The sequence below is a fragment of the Aethalodelphis obliquidens genome, unplaced genomic scaffold (assembly GCF_003676395.1).
Source record: "Aethalodelphis obliquidens isolate GAN/ISIS:26980383/991018 unplaced genomic scaffold, ASM367639v1 scaffold7, whole genome shotgun sequence".
NCBI lineage: Eukaryota > Metazoa > Chordata > Mammalia > Artiodactyla > Delphinidae > Aethalodelphis > Aethalodelphis obliquidens.
The window spans coordinates 13,804,528-13,830,215 of NW_020837951.1; the positions used below are offsets into that span (position 1 = coordinate 13,804,528).

Consider the following 25,688-nt stretch of genomic DNA (forward strand, 5'->3'; position numbering starts at 1 on the left):
CCCAAAATTTAAAAAGTTGATGACATCAAGCATTGGTGAGGATACAGAGCAACGAGACCACTATTCCACTAGTAATGGGAGTGTAAATTGTTGCTACCACTTTGGAAAACAGTTAGGCATAGCCTAGTAAAGTTGATCATGCACAAACTATTACCTTGCTTTTCCATTCCTTGGTAAATACCCTAGAGAAAAGCATGCTCATGTGTACCAGAAGGGACATACAAGAAGGTTCACAGAAGCCTTTGGCATCCATAATAACAAATGAAAACAGCCCAAATGTCTAGAAGAATGAATAAATACATAGGGTTATATTCATATGATGAAATATACAGCAGAGAAAAATGAATGACTACAGCTATACAAATTTACAGTGATGAATTTCAAAAACGTAATATTCTACTGAGCAAGAAAATAGTGAATCAAACTATACATAATTATTTTTATTAATGAAGTTTAAGAGCAGGCAAAACTATATATTATTTAGTAATACATAGTAAGTGGCCCTCTTAAAAAGCTAAAGAATGATTAAAACTTAGTTGCTTCTGGGGCAAGAGAAAGGGTGCAGTTGAGGAGGGCCACTTAAGGGGCTTCAAATGTCTCACTAGTGGGTATCAAAGTTTTGAGTTTATTGTTCTTTAAATAACTCAAAGATGATTGTATTGTCTTTAAATTTGTCTACTTCTGTTTTTTTTTAAATAAATTTATTTATTTATTTTCAGCTGCTTTGGGTCTTTGTTGCTGTGTGTGGGCTTTCTCTAGTTGCAACGAGCGGGGGCTACTCTTCCGTTGCGGTGCGCGGGCTTCTCACTGCGGTGGCTTCTCTTGTTGAGGAGCACAGGCTCTAGGCATGTGGGCTTCAGTAGTTGTGGCTCGCGGGCTGTAGAGTGCAGGCTCAGTACTTGTGGCGCACGGGCTTAGTTGCTTTGCAGCATGTAGGGTCTTCCTGGACCGGGGCTTGAACCCGTGTCCCCTGCATTGGCAGGCAGATTCTTAACCACTGCACCACCAGGGAAGCCCTAAATTTGTCTACTTTTGAAAGAATATTTCATAATTTAAAAATGAAGACTGAAAAACTTTCGCAAAATTATATCAATAAAGTTGGTAGGGGGAAAAAGAAAGCTTTGCAAGGAAACTGGCTGTTATAGGGGCATTTGCAAATAGTGCTAGATACAGGTAGGAAACGAGCTCCTAAGTCTTGTCATTGTATTGAGACAGATCGGAAGCAATGTCTTATTTCTTTGGCAATTGTTTTAAAGTCTCATTCAGCTGAGGAGATATTTAAATGACTGACGACTGAGCCAGGAGAAGATCAACATAAAAGCTTCTTCTAGGAGTATTGCAAGTCTATAGAGATGAGCACATTAAATCCTTCTGAATTGCTTTCATTATGTACATAGAGGTAATCTGTAATATACAAGAGAGAGAAAAAAACATCGTATTAGCAGGCAGAAGACCTAGGCTCTGATTCTGATTATTCTCTGGCTCTGTGACCTCGAAAATTGAGTCGTTCACATTGCTGATTTTCTAACAATTGGGGATGTTGACAATATTAGTATTTTACCATATATGGAGCTACTAATATTCGGAAGACACTTAAATTTAGCCAACGATTACAATCTTTTGAAACAGGGCTTATTATTCTTATTTTTCAGATGTGGAAACTTAACTTGCCCAACAATCAAACAGCAAGAAAGTGACAAAACTGAAACTAATGAATGTCATATTGTAAGGACAAAATTAAGTAATGCATAGATAAATATTGCTCTATGCACTTTATTTATAACCCCATAGTAGGAATTCAATAAATGTTAATATTGCCCCCTGACCACTCCACCCCGTACAGGGTTCAGAACACAAAGGCTTAGTTAGGACTTACTTGGTCCTCAGTACTGTTGATATCAACATTTTGAGTTAAATAGGTTTTTGTTTGCTCATCTGGAAACTAAGCCACCACTTATGCTGTCATTTCTGTGAGAAAATGAGTTCTAAATTCTAAGCGCTACAAGTTAATTTTTAGAACTCAGCGTGAAAACAAATTAAGTATTAATAATTGTTTTACTAAGCAAACCTTTTACAGTGGTTACAAAAGAATACAAATGTTAACATGTGAGAAGCATCATCTTTTCAAGAAGATGATACTGGGACTTCATGCTTTTTCTGTTTTTAAAATGACTTCTGAAATGCAGAAATCACTATCAAATAATGGAGTAATTGTGTGGGTTTGCGAATTCTTATGGCCATATTTCTTCCATTAAAAAAAAGTGAAGGAAATAAAAAATAACTTTCCTAGTTTAAGTTTGCCCTCCCAAGTTGTGGCTCTGGAAATATGATACTTTTATTTTTTTTACCATTAAGTTTTACTTCTGGCTTTTCAAATAAAATTTTAAATTTGATTTTGGTAAGACCAGCTATCAGAAAATATTTTTACACTTAGGCAGTGCCCTTTTTGAGTATTAAGAATTTCTGTTCAAATATGAATTTCCTCTAAACATATTTTAGACTTGAAAAAACAAGGAATGTTTAGCATAATAGCCCAATGTTTTCAACAATAAAGCTATCTTCTTTTTTCCTCCAGAAAAGGAGCTTTGCTCATTGCATAATGGTCTTTTCCATGATGGTAGAAAGACAGAGGAACACTAAATGCAAATAGTCTTTTGCCAAAATGTCTGATTATTGAGTTTCTTTCACAAAAAGGAGAAACTATTTTTTTCATTACCTTTACAAACCATGAGCCAAACATGATATTAAGGATTGTTAATAACTTTTCATGTTGTTTATTTTCCCATGTAAGAGCTTTTTCTGGTTAGAAAAAGCTAGCTGCCTTTTTATATTATTTTTAATATATTGGGAGAGCTTGCAATCAGCAATTTTCTAATTTCAGACTCTGTTTTAACTAGTAGTTTAAGTCTCTTCCTAAACTAAATTGCTTTTAGTTATTAAAAGAGGCAGAAGAAGAAAATTGATACATTTAATTATCTCTCTTTTTCTGTTTCTTGTTCTTTCCATGTCAGAGTGCCGACATGTAAGCTGTCTCAGGAAGAAGGAAGGAGGAAAAGCAAGGCTTCTGAATAAATTAATTTCCCCTAATTAGAACTATACCTTTGTAGTTACTCTGTGACTGTTTGAATTAAAATTGATAACATTATATATAAAGGTATGCCATGCACATAATTTATACCTTGTAAATCTTAGGAAGAAAATAGACAATGTTTTTGATAATGTAAAACATGTCAAGACATTTGGCAATTTAGAAAAAAGTTAAATCAATTAGCTAGTTGGTACAAAAGCATATCAGTTCTTGCTGGCTTTGGTCCCACCTAATGCAGGATTTTGCTGATTCTTTCCCTTCTCAATTTTTAAATTTTCTTTCCAAAAACTGTTTCTACCATGTGTTCATAATGTGCTCTCTTTTCCTAGCCACATTTTTGCTCCAAACTAGTAATTACCCCATAAATTCTTGCCATTTTTCTAGGTTTGTTAACAGAATTTTAAAAGTAAATAATCTTGTCTGTTTTCGCCTAGTAGAGATTCTAACTCATTCTCTTTACAATTCACAGAAAAAATTAAAGATCTAGGACCGTTGTCATCATCTTCATAGTTCTTTCATTTTTGAGTACTGATTATGTGCCAGACACTGTGCTAAGTACCCTGCATATGTGATCTTTAATCCTCACAAGAACTTTACAAAGTTTGGTATAATTATCTTCATTTTACAAATGAGAATACTGAGTCCAAGATAGAATAAGAACTTAGTCCCAGCTAGTTACTAGCAGAGCTGGAATTTGAACCAAGCTCTCTCTGTCTCCTCAGGCTATGAATTTTCCATAGACCCTGATACCTCCCTTCCTGTGTTCCACCCTTCCTACCCTAGTAAAATAATGGAAATTCTGAAGATTCTCCACCCACTCATCTTAAAACAGAACCTTTAAAATGATATTTTGGTTAGTACTTGTATGACATAAATATGTACAATATCTTGAGATGACACACCATTGAATTTCCTTTTGAAAAACTAATAACTTCATGTCAGAAAATACATTCTTTGTTTACATTTTAAGAGAGAATTTTTCAAGTGTTTAAACCTTGTAATAGTTGTTCACACCTGTGAGTGTGATAAATTCTATAACTAAGCACTGACACCATAAGAAAATCTGATAATTCTGTCTGGGGTAATTTAAGAATGTATAATACATGTTTAGTATACTTAGTGTAGCTTAGTTCCACAATGTTTGTGCTTCCTTTATAAATAATTCCATATTCTTCCTTCTGATATAATTATCCATATTTCATTAGTTCTTTACTAGCAACTAACTCATGTCTATAAAAAGTGATGCCAGATGAGGAAATTCCATCTTAAATTCTTTGTTAGTTGATCTCAGTAGTATCGATTTCTGACTTTTCAAAATCCAGCTCTGTGCCCTTATTCTCCAGATATGAAGATGTGAGTCTTTGGTTCTTTCATTTTAAACCTATGGATAAGCATAAGTGGTCTGTTAACAGGCCTTTTTTTTCTTTTCTTTTTTTAAAAAATTTCATTGCATTTATATCATTGACCTTTGCTTCAAAAAGCATTCAGCGGTCTTTAACAGAAGGAGACCATGAAAAGCGGTGTTGTAAAGGCTTTATTCTATAAAAGAAGTCACACAGGGAAAGCTTTATATTTGCTGAGTGATTTAATTCTTATACATGCAGAAATTGGCCATGGGCCATGAGTAACATGATGGAAAAGCACTACTAGTTGCAGGCTCACAACCAAACTTCCCCACTCCATTCTATATATATTTTTTAAATAGAGAAAAAACACCTCCTTCCTTGTTGTTTTAAAATCTACCCAGGAAAAGTGATGCATGGTATCTAGACTAGTCAACCACCTCATCAAGATTCATAAAGCCACTTTTTTTTTTTAAATGAAGAACTAAGGAGCATATTTTCCAGGGAGAAAGACGCCTGCTTATATCAGTCTTCTGAGTGTCTAGAGCAGAACTATGAAGAGAAAGGTCACTTACAGGAATAGCAACTACTTTGGGAACACTGGCTATATTATGGTTATGAGATATTATTAGGTGATTAGGTATTCCAAGGTAATACCTTTTTCTTACAGATGGTGGATTGGGCAGACACTGCCATTAAAAGTAACTGTTTATTCTTTTGTATACCAAATAACCTAATGTCTATAGAGAAATGGGGAGTAAGCATATTTTGATTAACATTTTTAAAGCCTTGGAAATTGGCTAAGGCCAGTCTCCAAAAGGTACATTATATCCTTTATAATTTTCTGACAGTATAGTGAGACTTAAGTTGACTGATTCCTTCTTGTTGAGTCATAAGATAATCCTGAACTTCATATTTGACGAATACAGATTTACTTTGCTAGATCTTTAAATACCTTGGGGTATTCTGGTGTAAGACTGCGTATATGTATGCAGGTGGGCTTTTTGGGTTTTTTTTTTCAGTTGTTTTCTTTTTTGCAAAGTTACTTGAGAGACTTGGAAATGTACATTTCTGTTGGATTTTTAAAGAGAATAATCATCTTCTATAGTATGATCGATACAAGCTTTAATTAAGTTTTAACTAAACATCAAAATATCTGGGCTTGTGTCTCTGAGAACCTTGGGCTTTGTTAGGCTGCAGTCTCTTCAAGCAGAAAGAACTCTCAGCTTTTGTTAAGGAAGACCTGAAATTTACTGGCAGTGAGAAAAGAGAGTGGGATTTATTCTGGGCAAGGCAGAAACAGCTCACTGGGGTCAGAACCTAAATAAATGGTGAATTTTGGTGCTTGGAATCTACAGAATGAAGCTTGATACGTAAGTGGGTATCAGATTATTTGGCAGTCAGATTTTCTGTACAAATATAGAGTTAAACTGAGGAAAGGGTTGGTAGCAGAGTGGGGAAAGTCTGGCTTTGTATAAATAAACCTGCCTTTACTAGGTGTGGACAGTAACTTTAACCCTCTGAATTCCCTCAGTAGTAAAATGAGGGTTATGACCGCCACCTTGTAGAGTTATTTTGAGGATTAGAGAGAATATATATTTATTGACATAGACTCTCAATAAATGATGACATTGTTCCATTTTACACTTTCTGTAAAATTATTTGTAAGTCAAGAAATTATGTAACCAAGTATATTAGGCAGCTTTAAGATAGAAATACAGAGTTTGATAGGTGACTTCTTAGGATATAAGGCTTTAAGATATGTTAAGTATTTATTATTTACAAAAGCCTGGCTTTCTTTCCTTTCTGGAATGGTTTTGAGTTATGCCTTAAAAATATACCAGGTACAACTGTTTTTCTACTCCTTTTTGGCATACCCTGGGATATTGCAAAGAACCATAGTAAGTGGGAGAGAGAAGTAAACTTCAACTCTAGCTGCTCAAAATAGTTTTTTAGGATAGAAGGCAAAAGCCTTCATTATTTAGCCCAGGGAATGCTGATAAACAGAGAGGCACATCTCAAATTAAAAAAATAATTCTTAGGTTTGTATGCTACAAATAGAATACACACAGCTGAAAATTGCTTTACTTCCATTCTGCAAAGTTCAACCCAAAGTTCCAATAACTCAAATTTAGAACTTCTATTTTTATTACAGAAATAGGAATATGGGAAGCAGTAGGGGATTACTTTAACTGACATGTGTAAGAGCTGTGTAAGTATTAATAATTTTAGCTTAGTCTTCTGAACTAAAATGAACAACCCCATAGGGGCTCATAATTAGGAGCTCAGTCTCTAAAATAATTATATTGAAATGCAGTTCTACCTTATATTGTCTCCCATCCAATATGACTGGTGCCAAAATTTTACTGAGATGAAGTCTAAAAACCTGATGTCCAGAATGAGCATATAAAGAAAGGTTGAAAAAGGGAAAGTACTTTAGCTGTTTTGAGAACTCTAGTAATTAGTATAGTCTTTCATCTTTCTTTTTCCCTTCCAGTGCTTAACTCTAAAACTCAGTTTGTGTATTGAGCATTTATTTATCAAGCATATATTAAGTGCCTGCAGCAAACCAGGAACTATACTAGAATCTGAGCATACCAAGATGGCTAAGATATGGTCCCTGAACTCAGCAAACTTACCGAGTAAGATGTATGACATGAAAATAGTTAGAGTACACTATTCCTAGGCTCATGCTAAGTCTTGAAGATAACCTTTTAAAAAACTGCATGATATGGCCTTTGCCTCAGGTCTTTACCAATCTAACTAGAGAAACAAGAGTACATATATGAAAGAATATAGAAAAGTCCATAATTAGGAATAAAATGTATGGTATAGAGTATGTGATGTCAGGAGGCCAAAAGATCTCTGTCGACCAGTCAGGGAAGAGTTTCGTGGGAAAAGATGAGCATGAAAGCAGGAAAAAGTTTGAGAGGTGAAGAAGAGGAAAGATATTCTAAGAGGGGTGACTATAGAGTAAATAACAAGAGAAAATTTGAAAGAAAATTTGACCGAAATTGGTGATATATTGGATTTGAGGGAGTGATTGGAAGAGCATGGGGTAGAGAGAGGAGAGGTGAAAATTACAACAAAGATGTAAGTTTCACTGATTAGAGAGAGATGATGTCACTGATGTAATTGACATCTAAGAAAACAGGTTAATAGGAAAAGATGGGATACTAAATAAAATATTTTTCTTACTTTAGATTTTTAGTCTTCTTTTTGGGTTGACAATCTAGAATTTTTATATGGTTTTAACTCAGAAACCAATAGAGGTCCCCATTATAGTCATATTTACTTAGTTGTGAATTCCAGTTAATTATCAGAAATATTTTAATACAGCATTGACCTAAAGTAGAAAATCATGTCGAGTTTCCAGCACATTCATTAAGGTCCTGGCCTTCATATTCTTCAGCCAAAAGCTAGATTGCATGAGCGCTTGGTGGTATTTCTTCTCCAGATTGGACAGTGTGGATTCTGAGGTAACTGTGGAATGATTCAGGAATGAGATGTAGCAGTAGTGCCACTTCTGTGCCCCAGTGCTTTTAGTAAATAAAGATTTTGAAGGGCCAGGGACTTGTACTCTCCATGGTTCCTTTATCATCTATTTTAAACTACCCAAGTGCAGAGGATTAAATTGTCAAAAATGATTAGTGTTAGTACTATGTTAATTGAATTAATATAGTCATGAAGCTGCTCAACTTCCAATTCAAAATAAAAATCACTCAGTACATCTAGTGACTAGAATCTAGTTGAAACTATTTCTACATCAAGATCATCTATGATGGGATGTTAGGCAACAAAACTTTCAAACTTATTTACTTTTGTTCATTGTCTTTGCTTTTATTTGCAGTTCTGGGAAATGTCAGTGCAAAGTGGGTGTCACCGGCTCTTCATGTGATAGATGCCAAGATGGATATTATGACTTTAATAAGAATGGCTGCTTGCCCTGCCAATGCAATAATCGGTCTGCCAGTTGTGATGCCCTCACAGGTACACACTTTCCTTACCTTTTTATATAATTAGTCCACTGTTCTTTTCACTTTGAAGTCCTTCATCTATGAGTTGATTCTCCCAAATAGTTTGTAAGGGTCTTTCTCTTCTAAGTAGGATGTAATAGGTCATAGCAAGCCAAACTCCTGCTACAACAACTTTAAAAAGATATATAAATTTCAAAAATCATATTGGTTGGAGATCCATGGAAGAAAGGAAAACTATATGAACTAAAATTCCAGACAGGGTATTTCTAAGTAAGCTGATGATCACCCAGCCTTTTTCCTTTCAAGGGACATTGCTGATTCTGGGCACAGACTAAGGAGCAGGCTTGGTCCAAGTAAAAGAATTCTTCTTGAGGAAAGAGATACAAGAAGAGCTTCTGGCAGTCATTTGGGGCTCGCGTGATGAATTGGAAACTAGAGGAGCCCTAAACACAAGGCCAATTTTCCCACAGGACATAAGCTGACTGTGCAGGAGATGGAAGGCTGTCCCAAAAGGTAGAAAGAAATTTCTCAGTCTTGTGGTGCTTAGGAGACAAAATCTCTTTAGAAAGAGAGGACCTGCTACAACATACAACCATCTCTCTCTCTCAAGACATTGCCAGATTCAGAGATGTGTGGAGTGGGACTTAGGCTCACATTACTTAAGGGAAGTACTAATCTGTTGCAGTCTTTCAGAGCTGAGGAGACACATGCCTGCTAGGTTTTCAGTCAAAAGCCTTAGAGGGTCATGACCAAGAAGTAGTGATGAACCATAGGTGAACTGATTCATATTAATATTGCAGTCCATCCTCCACCTATCTCAATTTCTGATTGAATTGAGGTGATCCTCTCATTATATCTGTATAACAGAGGATAGGGGAATCATCTGTGGTTCTTTGTACATTGTGTCTGGCAATCAAAACACTAGACAATGCTCAGGTAGGAAAATGTGACCAATAATAAAGAGAAAAACAATGGAAGCAGACCCACAGATGACCCAAGTGTTAGAGGTAGCATAAAATGACTTTAAAATAACTAAAATTAATATTTTAAGAAAATAGAGGAAAAAAACAGACAAAATAGATGAAAAGAGGCAAAATTTCAAGAGATTTGGAATCTATAAAAAATAATCAAAAAAATAATCTAGAACTGAAAAGTATGTCTGAAATTAATACCTCATTGCATGGACTTAACAGAAGTATACAGTATATACTGTGAAGACAAGGTTATATACCATTGTATACAGTGAAGACAAGGTTAGTAGATTTAAATACAGCTCAATTTGAAATATCCAAACTGCAGCATGGAGAAAAAAAATGCAGTGGAAAGAACAGAGCAGGAAAGACATGTGGGAAATAGCCAAAAGGTCTCACATAAATGTACTTGAAGGCTCAGAATGAAAGGGGAGAGATATTGGGACAGAAGCAAATATCTAAAGAGATAATGTCCAAGAGTTTTCCAAATTAATGAAAGACATCAACCCACAGATTCAAACAGCTCAGCAAACCGTAGGCAGTATAAAAACAAAGAAAACCACATCTAGGCTTACTTAGTTAAACTATTTAAAACTAAAGACAATTAGCTTTTCTGCTCTTCAGTTTTCCTAAATGTAAGGATTAGAGATACTTCCTTGGAAATCTTTTTTTCCCCAACAAAAAAAATCAGAACATACTAGTCTGACAAGTACAAGTGTTTTTATGAGACCAAGGTAGCAGAATATTTGAAAAGAAAGTACCCTGGAAAAATGTGTTGAAATCGTATTCTTCATTCTAATCCTGTAGTCTGTGGTGAAACAAATTGATTTAGAAGAAATTGTGTTGGTTTTTTTTTTCAATTATGTGATCTGGTCCCTGCCTACTTGCCAGTTCTATTTTGTGCTATTCTTTTTCTTTACTGTTGGTGATCCAGTCATACTGGCTTCTACTCCTAAAACGTGTTATGTTCCCCTGTCCCAAGATTCTCATACATGATCTTTCCTCTGCCTAGAATGGTCTTTCTAATATACCTGTACCCCCACCCCTGGCCCCTTTGCCTTATTAAACCATATCCTTCCTTCAGGCCTTCAGTTAAAAGTGACTTCATTAGAAAGCAGTTCATGCTCCAGGCTAAATGATAATTCCCAATTATACACTCTCATATACACTTGTATTTTTTTTATAGCACATATCACAGTTTGTAATTATATATTTATTTGTGATTATGAGTCATATATGGTTTATTCACTACATTGTAAGTTTCATACCAGCTTTATTCACCATTTTATACGATATTTAGTAAAGATATTTGCACATAGTAAGTATTTGCTAAATTTTTGTTGAATAAATGAACAAATGAATGGAGAAACTTACAGAGCAAAGATGAGTTTCAATCCTGGATAACAACAGAAATGCTTCATCATGCTGAGTTGATTTAAATTGCTCCCTAGGTCATTTATGGTACCAGGAAGCAGTCTACATTGCTGGTTCTCATTTCTAATTTTCCTTGCAGCAGCAAGGTAGCTTTCTTTAGTGTCACATAAATCCCAACCTGTTTTTGCTCAGGAGATAATTTAAGGCAAAAGAAATCCTTTTCATGGTTATGATTTCTAAAGCAGCTAGTAATAAGAAATAAATGGTTTCTCTGGAAATATAATAAAAGTGGAATCTAATGTGAAAGAGTGCAAATAATATAAAACTGCCAGCTTAATATAAAATCAGTCTTTCCTTTTGTCTCAAACTTTGAAAAGATTTTTTTCAACAGTGTTGTGATACGGTTGCCCTCTGGTGGCCACTTACTGTGTTTTTGCAGTTCTTATTTCCCCCACCCGCCTAGTCTTTATCTATACCTTGTGTTTTAGATTGAAGTAGATTTTTAAAGTAACCTTTTCATGATACAGTATATTGAGAAAAATATTTTGGAAAGAAATATGTCTTAAAAATATTTCCCTGATCCAGTAATTCTGTTTCCAGGAATCAATTCTTAGGAAATAATTTGAAATTCATAAAAAGCTTTATGTTCAAAGATGCTCACCACAGTGGCAATTATAATTCTAAAAAATAAGACAACTCTATTTCTAACAGCAGGGAATGAAGCAAATTATGTTATCTAGGCAATACATGATAAGAGCACAGAAAGTGAAATCTTGACTTACATTGTACAAATTACTTAGCCTTGTTTTTTCACTTAGAAATTTGGGATTATAACAGTAACTGCCTAATGGGATGTTGTGAAGATTCAGTGCTATATGTTTATACAGTGCCTGGCTAATTACAAGCAGTCAGTAAATGGCAACTATTGTTATGTTGCCATGAAAATGTTTTAAAGAATGAAATATAACGACATGAGAGAGTGAAAGAAGCAGGTTATACAATGACATGTGCCATATGTTTAGACTATTTAAAAAGCAAAACCCAAACTTCTCTATATAAGGAGAGATGCAAGGAAAAGTATTCAAAATCTTAATAACAGATTTCTTTGGGTGATTTTTATCTTGTTTCTATTCTCCTGTATTTTTCTAGATTTTCTTTATTGAACACATACTTCCCTTAAAATGGAGGTGGGAGGGACTGTCATTTTTAAGCTAAAACTTTATGTTCACATAGTGTACTTCTTTTTAAAAATTTAAGGCGACTTCGTGTATTCATAGTGTCTCATGGTGAGTACCTTGAATTGTCAGTAGCTTGACTGAGTTGACCACTCCTTCATCCTTCATTCCTCAGTGACTTTCTTCACTTTAAGATATCACACACGGGACTTCCCTGATGGCGCAGTGGTTGAGAGTCTGCCTGCCGATGCAGGGGACACGGGTTCATGCCCCGGTCCGAGAAGATCCCACATGCTGCGGAGCGGCTGGGCCCGTGAGCCATGGCTGCTGAGCCTGCGTGTCCGGAGCCTGTGCTCCGCAACGGGAGAGGCCACAACAGTGAGAGGCCCGCGTACTGCATAAACAAAAAAAAAGAATTAGTTTTAAGATATCACACTTCCCTGTTTTTTTTTTTTCCCTCCTCAGTCAGCTCTGCTAGATCTTCTTCTTTTCACCTATAAGCACTGGAGTGCCTCAGAGGTTTGTTTGTCTTGACACATTTGTCTTCTGCATTTATACTCTCCCTAAATGATCTCATTCAGTCCCTTGGATTTAATTTAAATGCCATCTCCAAATGAGCTAATTACCAGATTTACATTTCTCCCTTGATCTCTACACTCAAAGATCTAACAGTGCACTTGACGTCTTCATTTGAATGCTCTAAGTCAGGGATCCCCAACCCTCGGGCAGTGGACCGGTACCAGTCCGCCACCTGTTAGGAACCAGGCCTCACAGCAGGAGGTGAGTGGCGGACGAGCAAGTGAAGCTTCCTCTGCCGCTCCCCATCGCTCCCCATCGCTCACATTACCGCCTGAACCATCCCCCCACCCCCCACCCCTGTCCCTGGCAAAATTGTCTTCCATGAAACCAGTCCCTGGTGCCAAAAGGTTGGGGACCGCTGCTCTAAGTGGCAAGGTAGCCTTAACACATCCAAAACAACTCTTTATTTTACTATATAAGCTAAGCCTGCTTTACTCCTAGTGTTCTTCATTTTGGTGACTGGCACCATAGGAGTCACATTTGCTTCTTTTCCTTACTGCAGATGCAGTCCGTCAGCAAGTTCTGTCAGCCTGACATTCAACATGACCTTCATTGCTATCATCCTTGTCTAAGCAACTGTCATCTCTCTGAATTACTTTGACACGCTCTCATCTGACCATTCTGCCTTCTCTCTTGTCCTCTCATCCTCTGACCCCCACCCCACCACAGTCCAGTCTCACATAACAACCAGCGTGATCTTTTAAAAATGTAAAACCAGATCATGTCGTTCGCATGCTCAGACCCTCCAAAGTCTTCCTATCCCTCTTGGAATAAAATTCAAACTTCCTTCCATGACTACATTTTTTGGGCCTCTGCCTTTCTCTCTGACCTTATCTTCTGTTACCCTCTCCCTTGTTTGCTTAGGCTGGCCTTTCTGTTTAACAGGTTGAAGTTTGTCTTCTGTTGCATAGAGAAGATTAGGCATTTCTTTTTATAACAAAGTACCTTGCTGCATTTCTGACAGGTTTATATGTGAACTAGAGGTAACGAAATAAATAAGGAAAAGGCTTTTTACAGGTGGCGATTTATGGTTTCAAAGCTTTGTCACTGAATTTGGTTGGAAAAGAACCCTACATTCTTTTCTTTGACCAGTTATTTTCTTGGTTACCCCCACCAGATTTTTTTGATTCTTAGCCAAGGAGCATGAGATCATCTTCAGGAAACACTTATTCTTTTTTTTGGATTAGCTCCTTTGGCCATCTTTCAGCAAAGAAAATGTGAATTTTAAGGCAGTATTGTTATATTTGGGAGGTTCCAGGCAGAGCATAATGAACAAATTTACACTTCAGCTAATTTTTATATGTCATTTATCATAAAAGAAAGATTCTCAAATTTCAGATTTTAAAGGGAATTTAGATCTCATCTAGTTAAGCTTTCCTAGTTTGTAGAGGAGGAATTTGAAGCATTATATCCTATGGAATATCTACATATACCCTCTGAAATGTTTACATTACATTAAATCCTTGGGCAAGGAATTATTATCCCATTTTACATATTAAAAAAGTGAAACTCAGAGAAGCTATTTGCTGAAGGTCACATAGCTGTAAGAGGTTCAGCTGAGAATGGAACTCATATCTGACATGAAATACATACCATTTTTCTTACGTTATGTTGCCTCCCAAGGAGGAGTTGTAAGCTGTTAGAAAAGCAAATTCATATTATTCGTTCCTGCTCTATATGGACTTTAAAAGTTATGATCTTTATTTTTATTGTAAAAATCAGTCTTCAGTTTTGTACATGAAATGTTTTAAAATTGCTTGAGCTTTTGAAATATTTTACAATATGCATTTGATACATTTTACAATGTATTAATTTTGTAATCAGAAAAAAATTAAGATAGTAAAAATAAAAGTGATAAGTGCATATTAGAGACAATTTAAAAATTAGAGGGGAAAAAAACACTTAAAGGACTGTTGCCCCTCACAACTATTGTTAGCATTCTGGTGTATTTATGTCTTATCTGTCTTCAATTTATTAATTTTCTTTTTCTATAGCTGTGTTCCATGTGCATGCTATTTTTAAAGCAATGTAGAGTGATAAGTTTTTAAAAACTGATGAGTTTTATTGTTATACTTGTTTCCTCCTTTACTTTTCAGATAACATATTTACCATGTAGGCTTATTTTTTCTTACTGATTTCTCATTGCGGCTTGTGACCTAAAACAAATTGAAATAAGAAATTCTTCTGGAAAAAATATTAAATATTCTAATATAAATGGTTTAGGAGAGTGAAGCTGTATTGTGATAAGCACAACGACAAACATTTGAAGGTCTTATCTAGAATAGTAGAAAGCCCCAAAATAATAAGCATGTAGGTCCAGTAACATTGGAGCAAAGTATTAACAGTAGGAGCAAAGTATTAAAAGCATATATATATACTGTTTTTTAATAAGACCTTTTCTTGACACATTGCAAATGGCATGTTATTGGAATGCATCCTTATTCTGTTTCAGAACTATTAATTTTTGAGATTTTTTGTATTAAAGTTTAGGACGTTATCAGAAATTTTTCTTGAAAATTATTTCCGTTGGACATTTTTAATAGGGGGAGAGCAGGTAGACAGATTTTATACATAAAGCAGGTTTTGACTTTTCCAACCTGCAGAACACTTTGACATTTATTTTATTTTTAGAGCCAAAATCTACAGTTTCCTAGTATGTATTTTTCAGCTATTTTTATTGTCACAATGATACACAGCTAAAGAGGGATCAGGATATAAGAAGATCTGCGAAGAAACCAGTACCTTAAGTGTTTATCAACGTATGAGGATATACTACTTTGTTACATATATGAAATACATCATTAACACTATCAGGCCTTAACAAATTATATGATTAAAAGTGATATTTACATGCAAATTTGATTTAATTCAGAGTTAAGTGTTCATATAATAAACTTAAAAAAATGTCTTTCTGAATAAGTTCATGAAGTTTCAAGGAACTTTGCTGTAATCACATAAGAATTGAGATTTGAGATGTATGTTAATAATTTTCATTCTTTTGGTTTTTCAAATCTTGTTCCAGTTGTCAGACCATTTTATTCCACAGCCTCATTCTTGCTCCCCTTTTTTGTAAATATTTCACTGGTAAGGAAAAGAAATCAAATAAAATTACTTATGATACTTTTGCACTGAACTATATTTAGCTTATCATGTAAAAATTTCATTGTCTTCCTAGATCTCTTTGTAGAGTTTACTCATTTATTTCTGTAATAGGAGTTCTGAGTGTCCCTTTGAATCTTTGTAGAGTGTAAATTACTCTACACATTTTTGTTTCCTGTTTGCAGATGTTATGCTGCTTCAGTACCTGTAGAATGTCCTTACTAGTAGGGAACCAAAGGAGTATTATTAAGAAACACATAACTTTGCTTGCCTCCTTCCTTTTCATTTTCTTTATTAATTGTTTTCATTTTTATTTTGAATTTTTAAATATAAAACCATATGGAGAGGGACTTCCCTGGTGGTCCAGTGGTTAAGACTTTGCCTTCCAATGCAGGGGGTGGTGTGTTGTTTTGATCCCTGGTTGGGGAGCTAAGATCTCATATGGCTTAGGGCCAAAAAACCAAAAACATAAAAAACAGAAGCAATATTTTAACAAATTCAATAAAGACTTTAAAAATGGCCCACATCAAAAAAAAAAATCTTAAAAAAATATGGAGAATAATATAACAAAAATTAATAAATATTAACACTTTGGTATTTTGCTTAATATTTATACATATTTGTAGTTATATATTTGAAATAGAAAATTTGAAATAGAGCTGGAATTCTTCCTCTTTGTTTTCTTCCGTGCTCTCAGTTTTCTCCCTCCCTCTACAAACAGCATATAACTTGCCTATACCCTCTTAGTCTGGATTTAATTTTTACTGCATATGTATGTATCCATCTGCCTAGAGTATTATGTATCCATTTGCTTAGTATTGTTTAGTGTGGTTTTTAAAATTTTTATTTCAGCCAATCAATTTTTACAAAATAAGTAAGCACTCTCCTTCTTTATGTATCATTCTACAATTTGCTTTTTTCAACCAACGTTGTTTTTAGGATTTATGTGTGTTCATACATATGGTGTAGTTCACTAATTTAACTACAGTATCCCAACTATTAAAATAATACAATTTATCTATTCTTCTTTTAATAGGTCTTTAGGTTGTTTTTATTTTTTCTTTGCAAATTGTTGGCCTGCTTTTGGTGTGTAGTCAGTCAGTCAACAAGGGTTTATTGCGACTCTAGTCATGTACCTAGACTTTCCCTACAGAGTTTACAATCCAGTAGGGGACACAGAACTGATATGCCTGTTTAGTATAGAAATAAGATGGGGTAGAAACTGAACTCTGTGCAATCTCTGTTGGATAACTTTTTCTGGTTAACTCTTAAGGTTTTTTGGTTGCAGGTATGATTTATTTAAAGTTACTGTGCTTTCAGAGTAAATCTTTAACTTCTTGAAATGATTTGCTTCTTTTAGGTGCTTGTTTAAATTGCCAGGATAATAGCAGAGGGGATCATTGTGAAGAATGCAAAGAAGGATTTTATCAGAGTCCTGATGCCACTAAAGAATGTCTTCGCTGCCCTTGTTCAGCAGTGACATCTACAGGCAGTTGTATCATAAGTAAGGCCTTTCCCTAAATCTTCATTTTTAGAGGAAAAATCAGTGAATCAATTATCAATAGGTAGAAAGTGTGTTGATAAAGTTCTAGATGCTGTAGGTGAAAGGGAGTTATAAAAACAGTATAGGTTTTCCTTTCTAGGAATTTGCATCAAATCCAAATACATATGTGAAATGAGACATGAGGGAGGGATGAGGAAGTTTTTGTTAAAAGTGTATTTTGTTCCATCTGACATGACTAAAGAGGAAGGAATAAAAAAATTTTGAGTGCCTATCCATCTCAATTACTCAGAGTCTTTATGTAAGCACACTTCTTTCCTTCTCTACCTAAATAGATTTTCTGGGTGGCCCTATCATTCTCACAACAAACTGGACAATTAATAAATAAGGTGTAAATTATTAGTTTGAATTCCACGTGTTTCTTAAGTTTGAGAGGAGATAGTAGGCAGGGTGTGTAAACTGTTTTGGTGGGGGGACTAGTAGTAGTTTTGCATTTTCAATTGTAGCTTGAAATTTTACTAAATTATTTTGATGTTCTCTGTCAGAACTTGGTGAATTGGAACCTGAATGTGTCCGGTGTAAAGATGGTTACATGGGCCAGAACTGCAATGAATGTGACAATGGCTATTACAATTCTGACAGCATCTGTATGGAGTGCCAGTGTCATGGCCACGTGGACCCAGTTAAAACTCCAAAGATTTGTAAGCCTGAGAGTGGTGAGTGCATCGACTGCCTCCATAACACCACTGGGTTTTGGTGTGAGAACTGCCTAGAAGGTTATGTTCAAGACCTCGAGGGAAATTGCATCAAGAAAGGTAAAACTTCACCTAAGGTTGTAAATTTAATATTTAAACCTAGCAGTGAAAATTTCAGGACAGCTACTTTTAGCTTTGTAAAAGCTTCCAATCCTACCAGAGAAGTTTTCTGGAAATAGATTTTGATAGATATTTGCCTAAAGAGATTTCCTTCTATTCCTGTTGCTCTCCTGAGACTCCAGAGTCAACTCTAGAAATCTGAGGACCAAGACAAAGTCATTGCAGTGTTCTCACATTTTCTCTTCATCTGTTTTTTAAAAAATATTTTAAAAGTCCTGTCATTTCTTTTATCCTTTGCTTCCTGTATTCTCATCACTTCCAGTGATCATCAAAGGTCTTTTTAAGTAGAAACCTATATCTGGTTAGAAGTTCCAGCTGAGAAACAAGGGTTTATTCTAACTTCTGTCCTAACTTTGGGCTTAAGTTTTCCCAGGTGTGATGGAGGAAACAGTAAAAATATTCCTCAATTTTTAAAAGAGAAAGTTATTTATATGGCAAAATGTTTCTTTCAGGGAAGTTCAGTAAGGGTTTAGATGAAAATTAATGATTAGAAATTTAGGATGAATTAGGGATATTCAGGCTTTATTAGGTCATAGAGATTAGGCCATGCTCTTCTATAAACCATTCTTTGATATTCTGACAGATGCTGAATACTGGGTTGATAGGCAGTTGGTCTGTGGCAAGGGTTATCCTTCTGCCATTTTCTTGATATCCTTATTCTGCTGTTATCAAGGCTAAAAAGCTGAGATTGAACCCTATCATTAGCCTGGAGGTCCTGTCACTCAGTTCTCTTTCCCACTAGAGGCATACCTTGTCCATACTTAGCTGACAGGACTGGGATGATTTTTCTTATTAGTTATTAGGAAATGTAAAACATGCCTCTTTTTAGGATAGATTGATGTGTCTGACTTTAGTGAATTGTAATGATAATAGTAATCATTTTGTTGAGTGCCTACTATGTGCCAAGCACTGTAAACATTAAATGTGATAATGTCATATAGTACATTATCTAATTTAATCCTTCCCAAGAACTCTGCAAAGTAGATATCATTATTCCCATTTTATTGATGAGGAACCTCAGTTTTAAAAAGATTAACTGACTTATTTATTGCCACATGGTTCTACTTGATTCCAAAGCTTTTGGTATTTCTACTGAGCTATGCTGCATTAAAAGTACAAAGTATAGTACCTTAGTTATAAAATAGCTATAACATACATAAAGGAAGAATCACTACGCTTGCGATGGCTGTTTTCTGTCTTGGCTGATATCAACTTTGGATATTTAAAATGTGTTTTTCAGAAGTAACTAGAAATACAATTTTTCCTATTTTGTTTTTGCCTCCATTGAAGAGAATTTTACCTTTATGAAATGCCATCAGACATGTTGAACTTAGTTCAAATGATTATTATCTAAATCACTTTTAACCAAGTGATTTAGAAGTCTCTAGTGACATATTTACTACCTTTTTAGGAATTTGTATGAATCTATTCAAGAGTACAGAAGGTTGGAAAACTCCAACATTAGAATTTTCCCAAAGATTTTAGCATAGATATTATACACTTTGGATAACAGCCATGGATGTAATAATCTAGCTTTCTAGACCCTGATTCTTTTCATGATATTTCTTAAAAAGTTATTTTTAACTTGCATTACCGTAAAGCAGTGTATCATGTCAGCATCCCATATCAACTTCCACTCCCATGTGTATTTCTTTTATGGTTTCTTAAAACAAGATATTTTGTCTTTTACATTTCATTCTCTGTTTTTATTTTCAGAAGTTATTGTTCCAACACCTGAAGGTTCTACCATTTTGGTTTCCAATGCCTCTTTGACCACATCAGTGCCCACCCCTGTTATAAATAGTACATTTACCCCTACAGCCCTGCAGACTATCTTTTCAGTAAGCTCTGCTGAAAATAGCACATCAGCTTTAGCTGATGTATCATGGACCCAGTTTAACATCATCATTTTGACAGTCATCATCATCGTGGTGGTGCTGCTGATGGGTTTCGTGGGGGCCGTATATATGTACCGGGAGTACCAAAACCGGAAACTCAACGCCCCCTTTTGGACCATTGAGCTGAAAGAAGACAATATCAGTTTCAGCAGCTACCATGACAGCATTCCCAATGCAGATGTGTCAGGATTGTTGGAAGATGATGGCAATGAAGTGGCTCCCAATGGGCAACTGACCCTGACGACACCAATACATAACTATAAAGCCTAAGGAGCTAGAGCTGTTCTCCTGGATTGTGAGACCACAGTGCTTACTAAAACAGCATCAGCGCCTGGGCCGAACAAAGCCTGGGTAGAGTCACTGAGATGAGAAAGCAAAGGCATATAGTGCATCTGAAATTTTCAGGTACAAATTTATAATGTACTTAGCCTATTACTCTTAGATTTCCCATGAAGATCTGAAGCAGTCACTGACAATAAGGACTTGAAGTAAAGTCTATTTTTGTACCAAACCACATGGGAGTATAGAAAGGCGGAACCGCAGAGTGCAGCCCAAATCCACTTTGACCTCCAAACAGACTTCTGGGGAAGTGTTTATCAGACCAGCGGAAACAGGATGATGGATGTGGAGGGGGAAAGGACTGCCAGAGGACTTCATCTCCATTCCCGAAACACATTTTTTTAAAGGAGGGGTCAGGGGTGATATTCATTGAGGAAAAGCTGATGTTTGGGCTGTATCACAATAAACAACCTTGATTATTTCCAGAATAGGGGCAGAAAAGTCCCAAGAAGATCTTTAGAAGGGTTTGATTTTTCCTTCCAGAATTCTTGCTCAATGATAAGATTAAAGCACAGGATAAGCTTCTAATGGTAGAGAGAGGGAGGCAACATCTGGGAGCAGGAAGCTGATGGTCCCTCCTTGGGGTCTCAGTATAAATGATAAATTGTCTAAAAATAAGGAATATTCCTGCCTCTAGAGAAATAAGGTGTATATAGTTAATGTAGAATATCTGGGCAGCATTGTATTTGTATCTATTTGTAAAAAAAAATCATGTCATATTTTATCATCTAGAATTTATTTGTACAGCAGTTAATGGAGTTGTAAAAAGAAAATATGGGGTTAAAATACTGTAAAATAGATGGCAATATTGCTAGAGCTGGGACTCTGGTGAGCACCAGTCATTTTTAGTCCCTCTTTGGACACTGTTGAAATTCATAAGAGGTTGGATGTTTCTAATTTTTCTTTCCCTTTTCAATCTAAAAGTAGAGTTCTATGGTCTTGGCTTCCTATAGATTCAAGCAATAGATTTTGCAGACAGCGTTTGTTAAGCTGGGACACAGGCTGCACTCTCCAAACTACTCACCTGATTAGACATTAGCCTCTATATATTTTACATAGATTAATGTAGAATATATTCTCATTAAAGAATTTTTTTAAATGTAAAACATAGTCTTCCAAAGGAATTAGAAATATTTTAGTTCCAAAAGAAAAGCCATCATTATTACTTGGGATCCCCTGTGAAATATCATGCCTGTGAAATATTTATATTCTCCCCCCACCCCAAAATACTTCCTACATTTGAACGTAGCCTGTCACTCACATGCCATGAGGTGTGTACCATCTCTCTGCAGTGCTACAGTTCTTGTATCTTCTTGTCTGGTTAGAGGGTAGCTCTGTAATTGAGTGGCTATAGTTGGTCCTTGCTTTTAGATGCAGTTTTTTCTTAGAGGCTATCTCTACCTTTGCTCTCATCTAATTATGATATTGACAGATTGTAGATTAAGCAAGCCAGGAAAGCAGCCAGAAGTCAAATATAGATATTTATTAGGAAGGAGAGCAAACTGTCAAGTGGTTAGGAAAAAAAAACAAAGATTAGACCTCGGAAATCCAAGTTGGTAACTCTGCCTAACTTCCCCCGAGAAGAACCTGGAATGTGGTCACGTCCCTCTGTAGTTGTTCTCAGGGTTTGGAGATGATGCTCTGGAGGATGCACAGGCAGGTAATCTACTTCTATTAACCTTAGGTGCTCCGAATACTTGGCCATGGTTCGTGAAAGTAGAGATTATATTACATTAAAATTAGTTACTATTTCTTTAGCCCTTTGCAGTTTGCAAAGCGTCTTTCTATATATGTGTCCTTTGTTCCTCACCATAGGCCCCTGAGGAATAATTGTTGTTCCCATTTTATAGGTGAGGTTAAATGTCTTGTTCAAAGCTATATAATATGTCATTATTAGGCTTGGAATCAGGACTCCTAACTCTGAAGCACATGTTCTTTCAACCATATGCTTGTGCAGAAATTGCCCAGCCATGAACACAAGAAGGCTGGGAGGAAGAGCCCATCTGTGAACGTTTCTAATTTTTCTAAGTACGAGGTACAATCCAGGGCCATACAGCCATGAAGGACTTTGTGGAAAGAACACAGGAGGATTACTCTCTGAAGCCAGTATTGGTGATAAGAAAATTAAAATACCAGTTTGTGCTTCATTAAAGTGAACTAATCCTTCCAAGCAGGGAAAGGAAACCTGATTTCCCCAGCAGCTGCCACATACGCGTGTATAGACTGTGCAGTGCATAGTTCCAAGGAATTGTGTAAAGTGACATACCTGCCTTTCCCCCAGATGACTACCTCCTCAAGCCAGGGATTGAGGATGGTGAGAAATAAGCGTTTGTTAAACAGAAGTTAACCGAATAGAGAAAGAAAGAGTTTGTTGGCGTCTAAGAGCCAAAGCCAAATAGTCTGGATTCTGGCCATGTAGAGATTCCATGAAACACACTTTAAAAGATATTGCAAAAACTGAACCACAAAGAATGTTTACCTTTGAATATTTATGAACAGTTCCTAGGTCATGTTCTCAATTTGTCCTGATGGAAAAAATTAAGGTCTTAAAATCTGTTTTAAATAATATTCTTTAGTGTCCCATGCTTCTGCTGGTGGAAATAATTTTGCTCTAAAATGAAATCAATCATGAAGTGATCTACCACCAAAATCAGGCTAGGAAACCAGTATGGAATGCATTGTACAATAGTCATTTCTCTAAAGGCATGATCCCCATGAACTATGGCATTTAGCACCAGGATCCCATACGTCCTTTAGAAAGACTAATATTGGAAGAATTTTTGTCTAAGGATTAGGAATGCGTTTATTTTCAAATGAGATAAGACTAGTATGAATCTTATTGATGAATGACAGATATTGCTATTAAGTGATACTTTTATCTTCATTAATTCATTTTAGTAAGCCCTTCCGCATTTCTGACAGATGCCCTCGGTAGTGTTGCTAAGTATGTCTGTCCTCCCTTACTTTCCCCTCCCTCCCTCCCTCCCTCCATCCTCTACCTCCCAGAGGTCTCTTCTAATGGAATTTCTCCAGTTATAGAGAAAAATGATAATAAAAACTAAACCTCATTTATACTAAGGTCCTATGGATCTAGTGTGTTACTCTTAGGGATACCTGGATTTTAAGAGAGGAGAACAGAGCGGACGTGGAATGGGAGGAGAGAGATGTGGGGGCAGAGGATTTGTGGAAGCATCAAATTATATGTCTACTCTCTAGCCCCAATATTCCCAGAAAATTGACCATTAAAGCAATACTCACTGACCCACTAGTTCATTTTGGTCAGCTGAGTGCCTTGAGGACACTTAGTCCTTCTTGTGCTATTCTGGAGCCAGAGAGCTGAAGCAACAGTACTGCTTCCCGACAGTCTCAGTTTGGACTGGGTCATTAAATCATTCACCTTGGACCTGTATTTTCTGTAGCGCATATGGTGAACATAGCACCACTTATCATGAACATTCCCAGGTTCTTATATTTTGAGGTATGTGGGAAGGAGTTGAATTTATATATCTCACGGAAAGCTCTCTGACAGAAATGTCAGAGAAGTAAAAAGCAACCCAGTGTAATCTGTTAGAGCAAAGAAAGCATTTCTGGCCTCATCCACGAAGAACCTTTGGTCTATTATGATCATCTTCATAGGAATTTGGAAGCTAAAATGAGTTTGGTGTGTGCAGGGGAGTAACGGAAGGTTAATGCAAGCTTTCCCTTCAGCCCCGAGCCAGTGATTATGCCAAGGGGAGAAGCAGGAAGAACACACTGATTCATCGGAAGAAGTCAAATGACATCACATGGACTAGAACAGTTCTGGATCATCACAGTGTCAGTGGTTGAATGATGCTTTTTCAAAGGCCATTGGGAACCTTTCTTACTTATCATGCATATGCAGTAACTGAACCAGCAGCCCCAGAACGTGAGCCCAGGCTTTAGGTCTGCACTAGTCCAAGAGCTAACTGATTTACAGTGACGTTTTCATGCTAGGCACAAGCACTCTGTACTACGTTAAATTTCAGCCCAAGCAATTGGGGAGTATTTCTGAAACATTAAACTTGTATTTATGTCGCTAAAATTCTAACACAAATTTTAAAAACATGTCTCATGCGTATGCTGTACTAGGCTTCATGATGCATTTCTAAATTTGTGTATGATTTGAATATATGAAAGAATTTATACAAGAGTATTATTTAAAATTATTAAAAAATAAATGTATATAATTTGTACCTATTGTAGATTTGTTGTTTTACTTTTTTATGTGGTCAGAGTTTTTGGAAGTCTTTTAATATATGTCACAGATCACTTATTTTCAAACCACTTCATGAAAGTCTTTGAACCCTTCATTTACTGACCATGCTTTCTGTTTTAGGAAGTTCCTTTAAAGAATGTTTTCCACTTAGGAAAAGAAATGCCACACGAAGATTTCCCCCTCTCAGAACAAAACAAAACACCCTGAGAAAAAAGCATATATTAACATATATTCTTGTTTGTGCTTTTACTTGTCTCCAGTGAGATCCATTGGGTTTTCCATGAAAATATTACAGAAAAAACTTGCTCCTTTTGGATTTCTTTTTCATGCATGTAAAAAATGTCCTTCCTTTAGAATATGAAGGGAACCATGTTCTATGTGTTTGTTAGATAACCTGTAATGAGAGTGCTTTTTTTTTACTCTTTTGAGGTACCCTTGGAGATCCTCTATTTTGACAAAGCTCAAAGGATGCCATCTAGAAATCCAAGGGGTACCCTGAAAAAGAAGAAAAAATAAGTCAGGCCTTTGTTTGTCCTGAGAGCTTTATAAACTTCAGTTGGTTTATTCAGCTTCAGCTGGTTGATATTTGAACTTTAAAATCCTGTTTTTGGGGCTTCCTTGGTGGCGCAGTGGTTGAGAGTCCGCCTGCCGATGCAGGGGACACGGGTTCGAACCCTGGCCCGGGAGGATCCAGCATGCCGCGGAGCAACTAAGCCCGCGAGCCACAACTACTGAGCCCGTGTGCTACAACTAACTGAGCCTGTGCTCTAGAGCCCGTGCTCCGCAACAAGAGAAGCCACCTCAGGGAGAAGCCCGTGCACCGCAAGAGTAGCCCCCGCTCTCCGCAGCTAGAGAAAGCCTGCGCACAGCAACGAAGACCCAATGCAGCCAAAAATAAATAAATAAAATAAATAAATTTAAAAAAAAGAATACACGTGTTGTGTGTTGAACACTGAACTTCAGACAGTTGCAGAGAAAGCAGGCAAAATGTTTTCTTTGTATGTAATAAGAATAGGTTTGGGTAATGAAGTGTTTGGGAGGAGATCTTCTTTTGTGGTTTCCTTTGTGTTGTCGGACCAGTTGCTAAAGTCCTGTAATGTCAATAGGTTTTTCTTAATCTCTGCTCCAAATAAGGAAGAGTCTTAGCCCCTCCTTATGCTCACTACCATTCTAACCCAACTGTATAAACTCATGTATAATTTCCTATATATGTCAGGTTATATGATGTCTTT

The 25,688-nt window shown here is 36.2% G+C and overlaps 1 protein-coding gene across 1 annotated transcript in view; it reads left to right on the plus strand.

Annotated features, from left to right (window-relative positions):
• MEGF9 (multiple EGF like domains 9) overlaps window positions 1-24,438 on the plus strand; it is an 84,693-nt gene extending 60,255 nt beyond the window's left edge. The window contains exons 3-6 of the mRNA XM_027105050.1: window positions 8,282-8,421; window positions 16,967-17,110; window positions 17,653-17,922; window positions 19,699-24,438. Coding sequence (XP_026960851.1) covers window positions 8,282-8,421; window positions 16,967-17,110; window positions 17,653-17,922; window positions 19,699-20,150 — 1,006 coding nt within the window. The 3' untranslated portion in view covers window positions 20,151-24,438. The remainder of the gene's footprint in view (window positions 1-8,281; window positions 8,422-16,966; window positions 17,111-17,652; window positions 17,923-19,698) is intronic.
• Window positions 24,439-25,688: the final 1,250 nt, after the last annotated feature.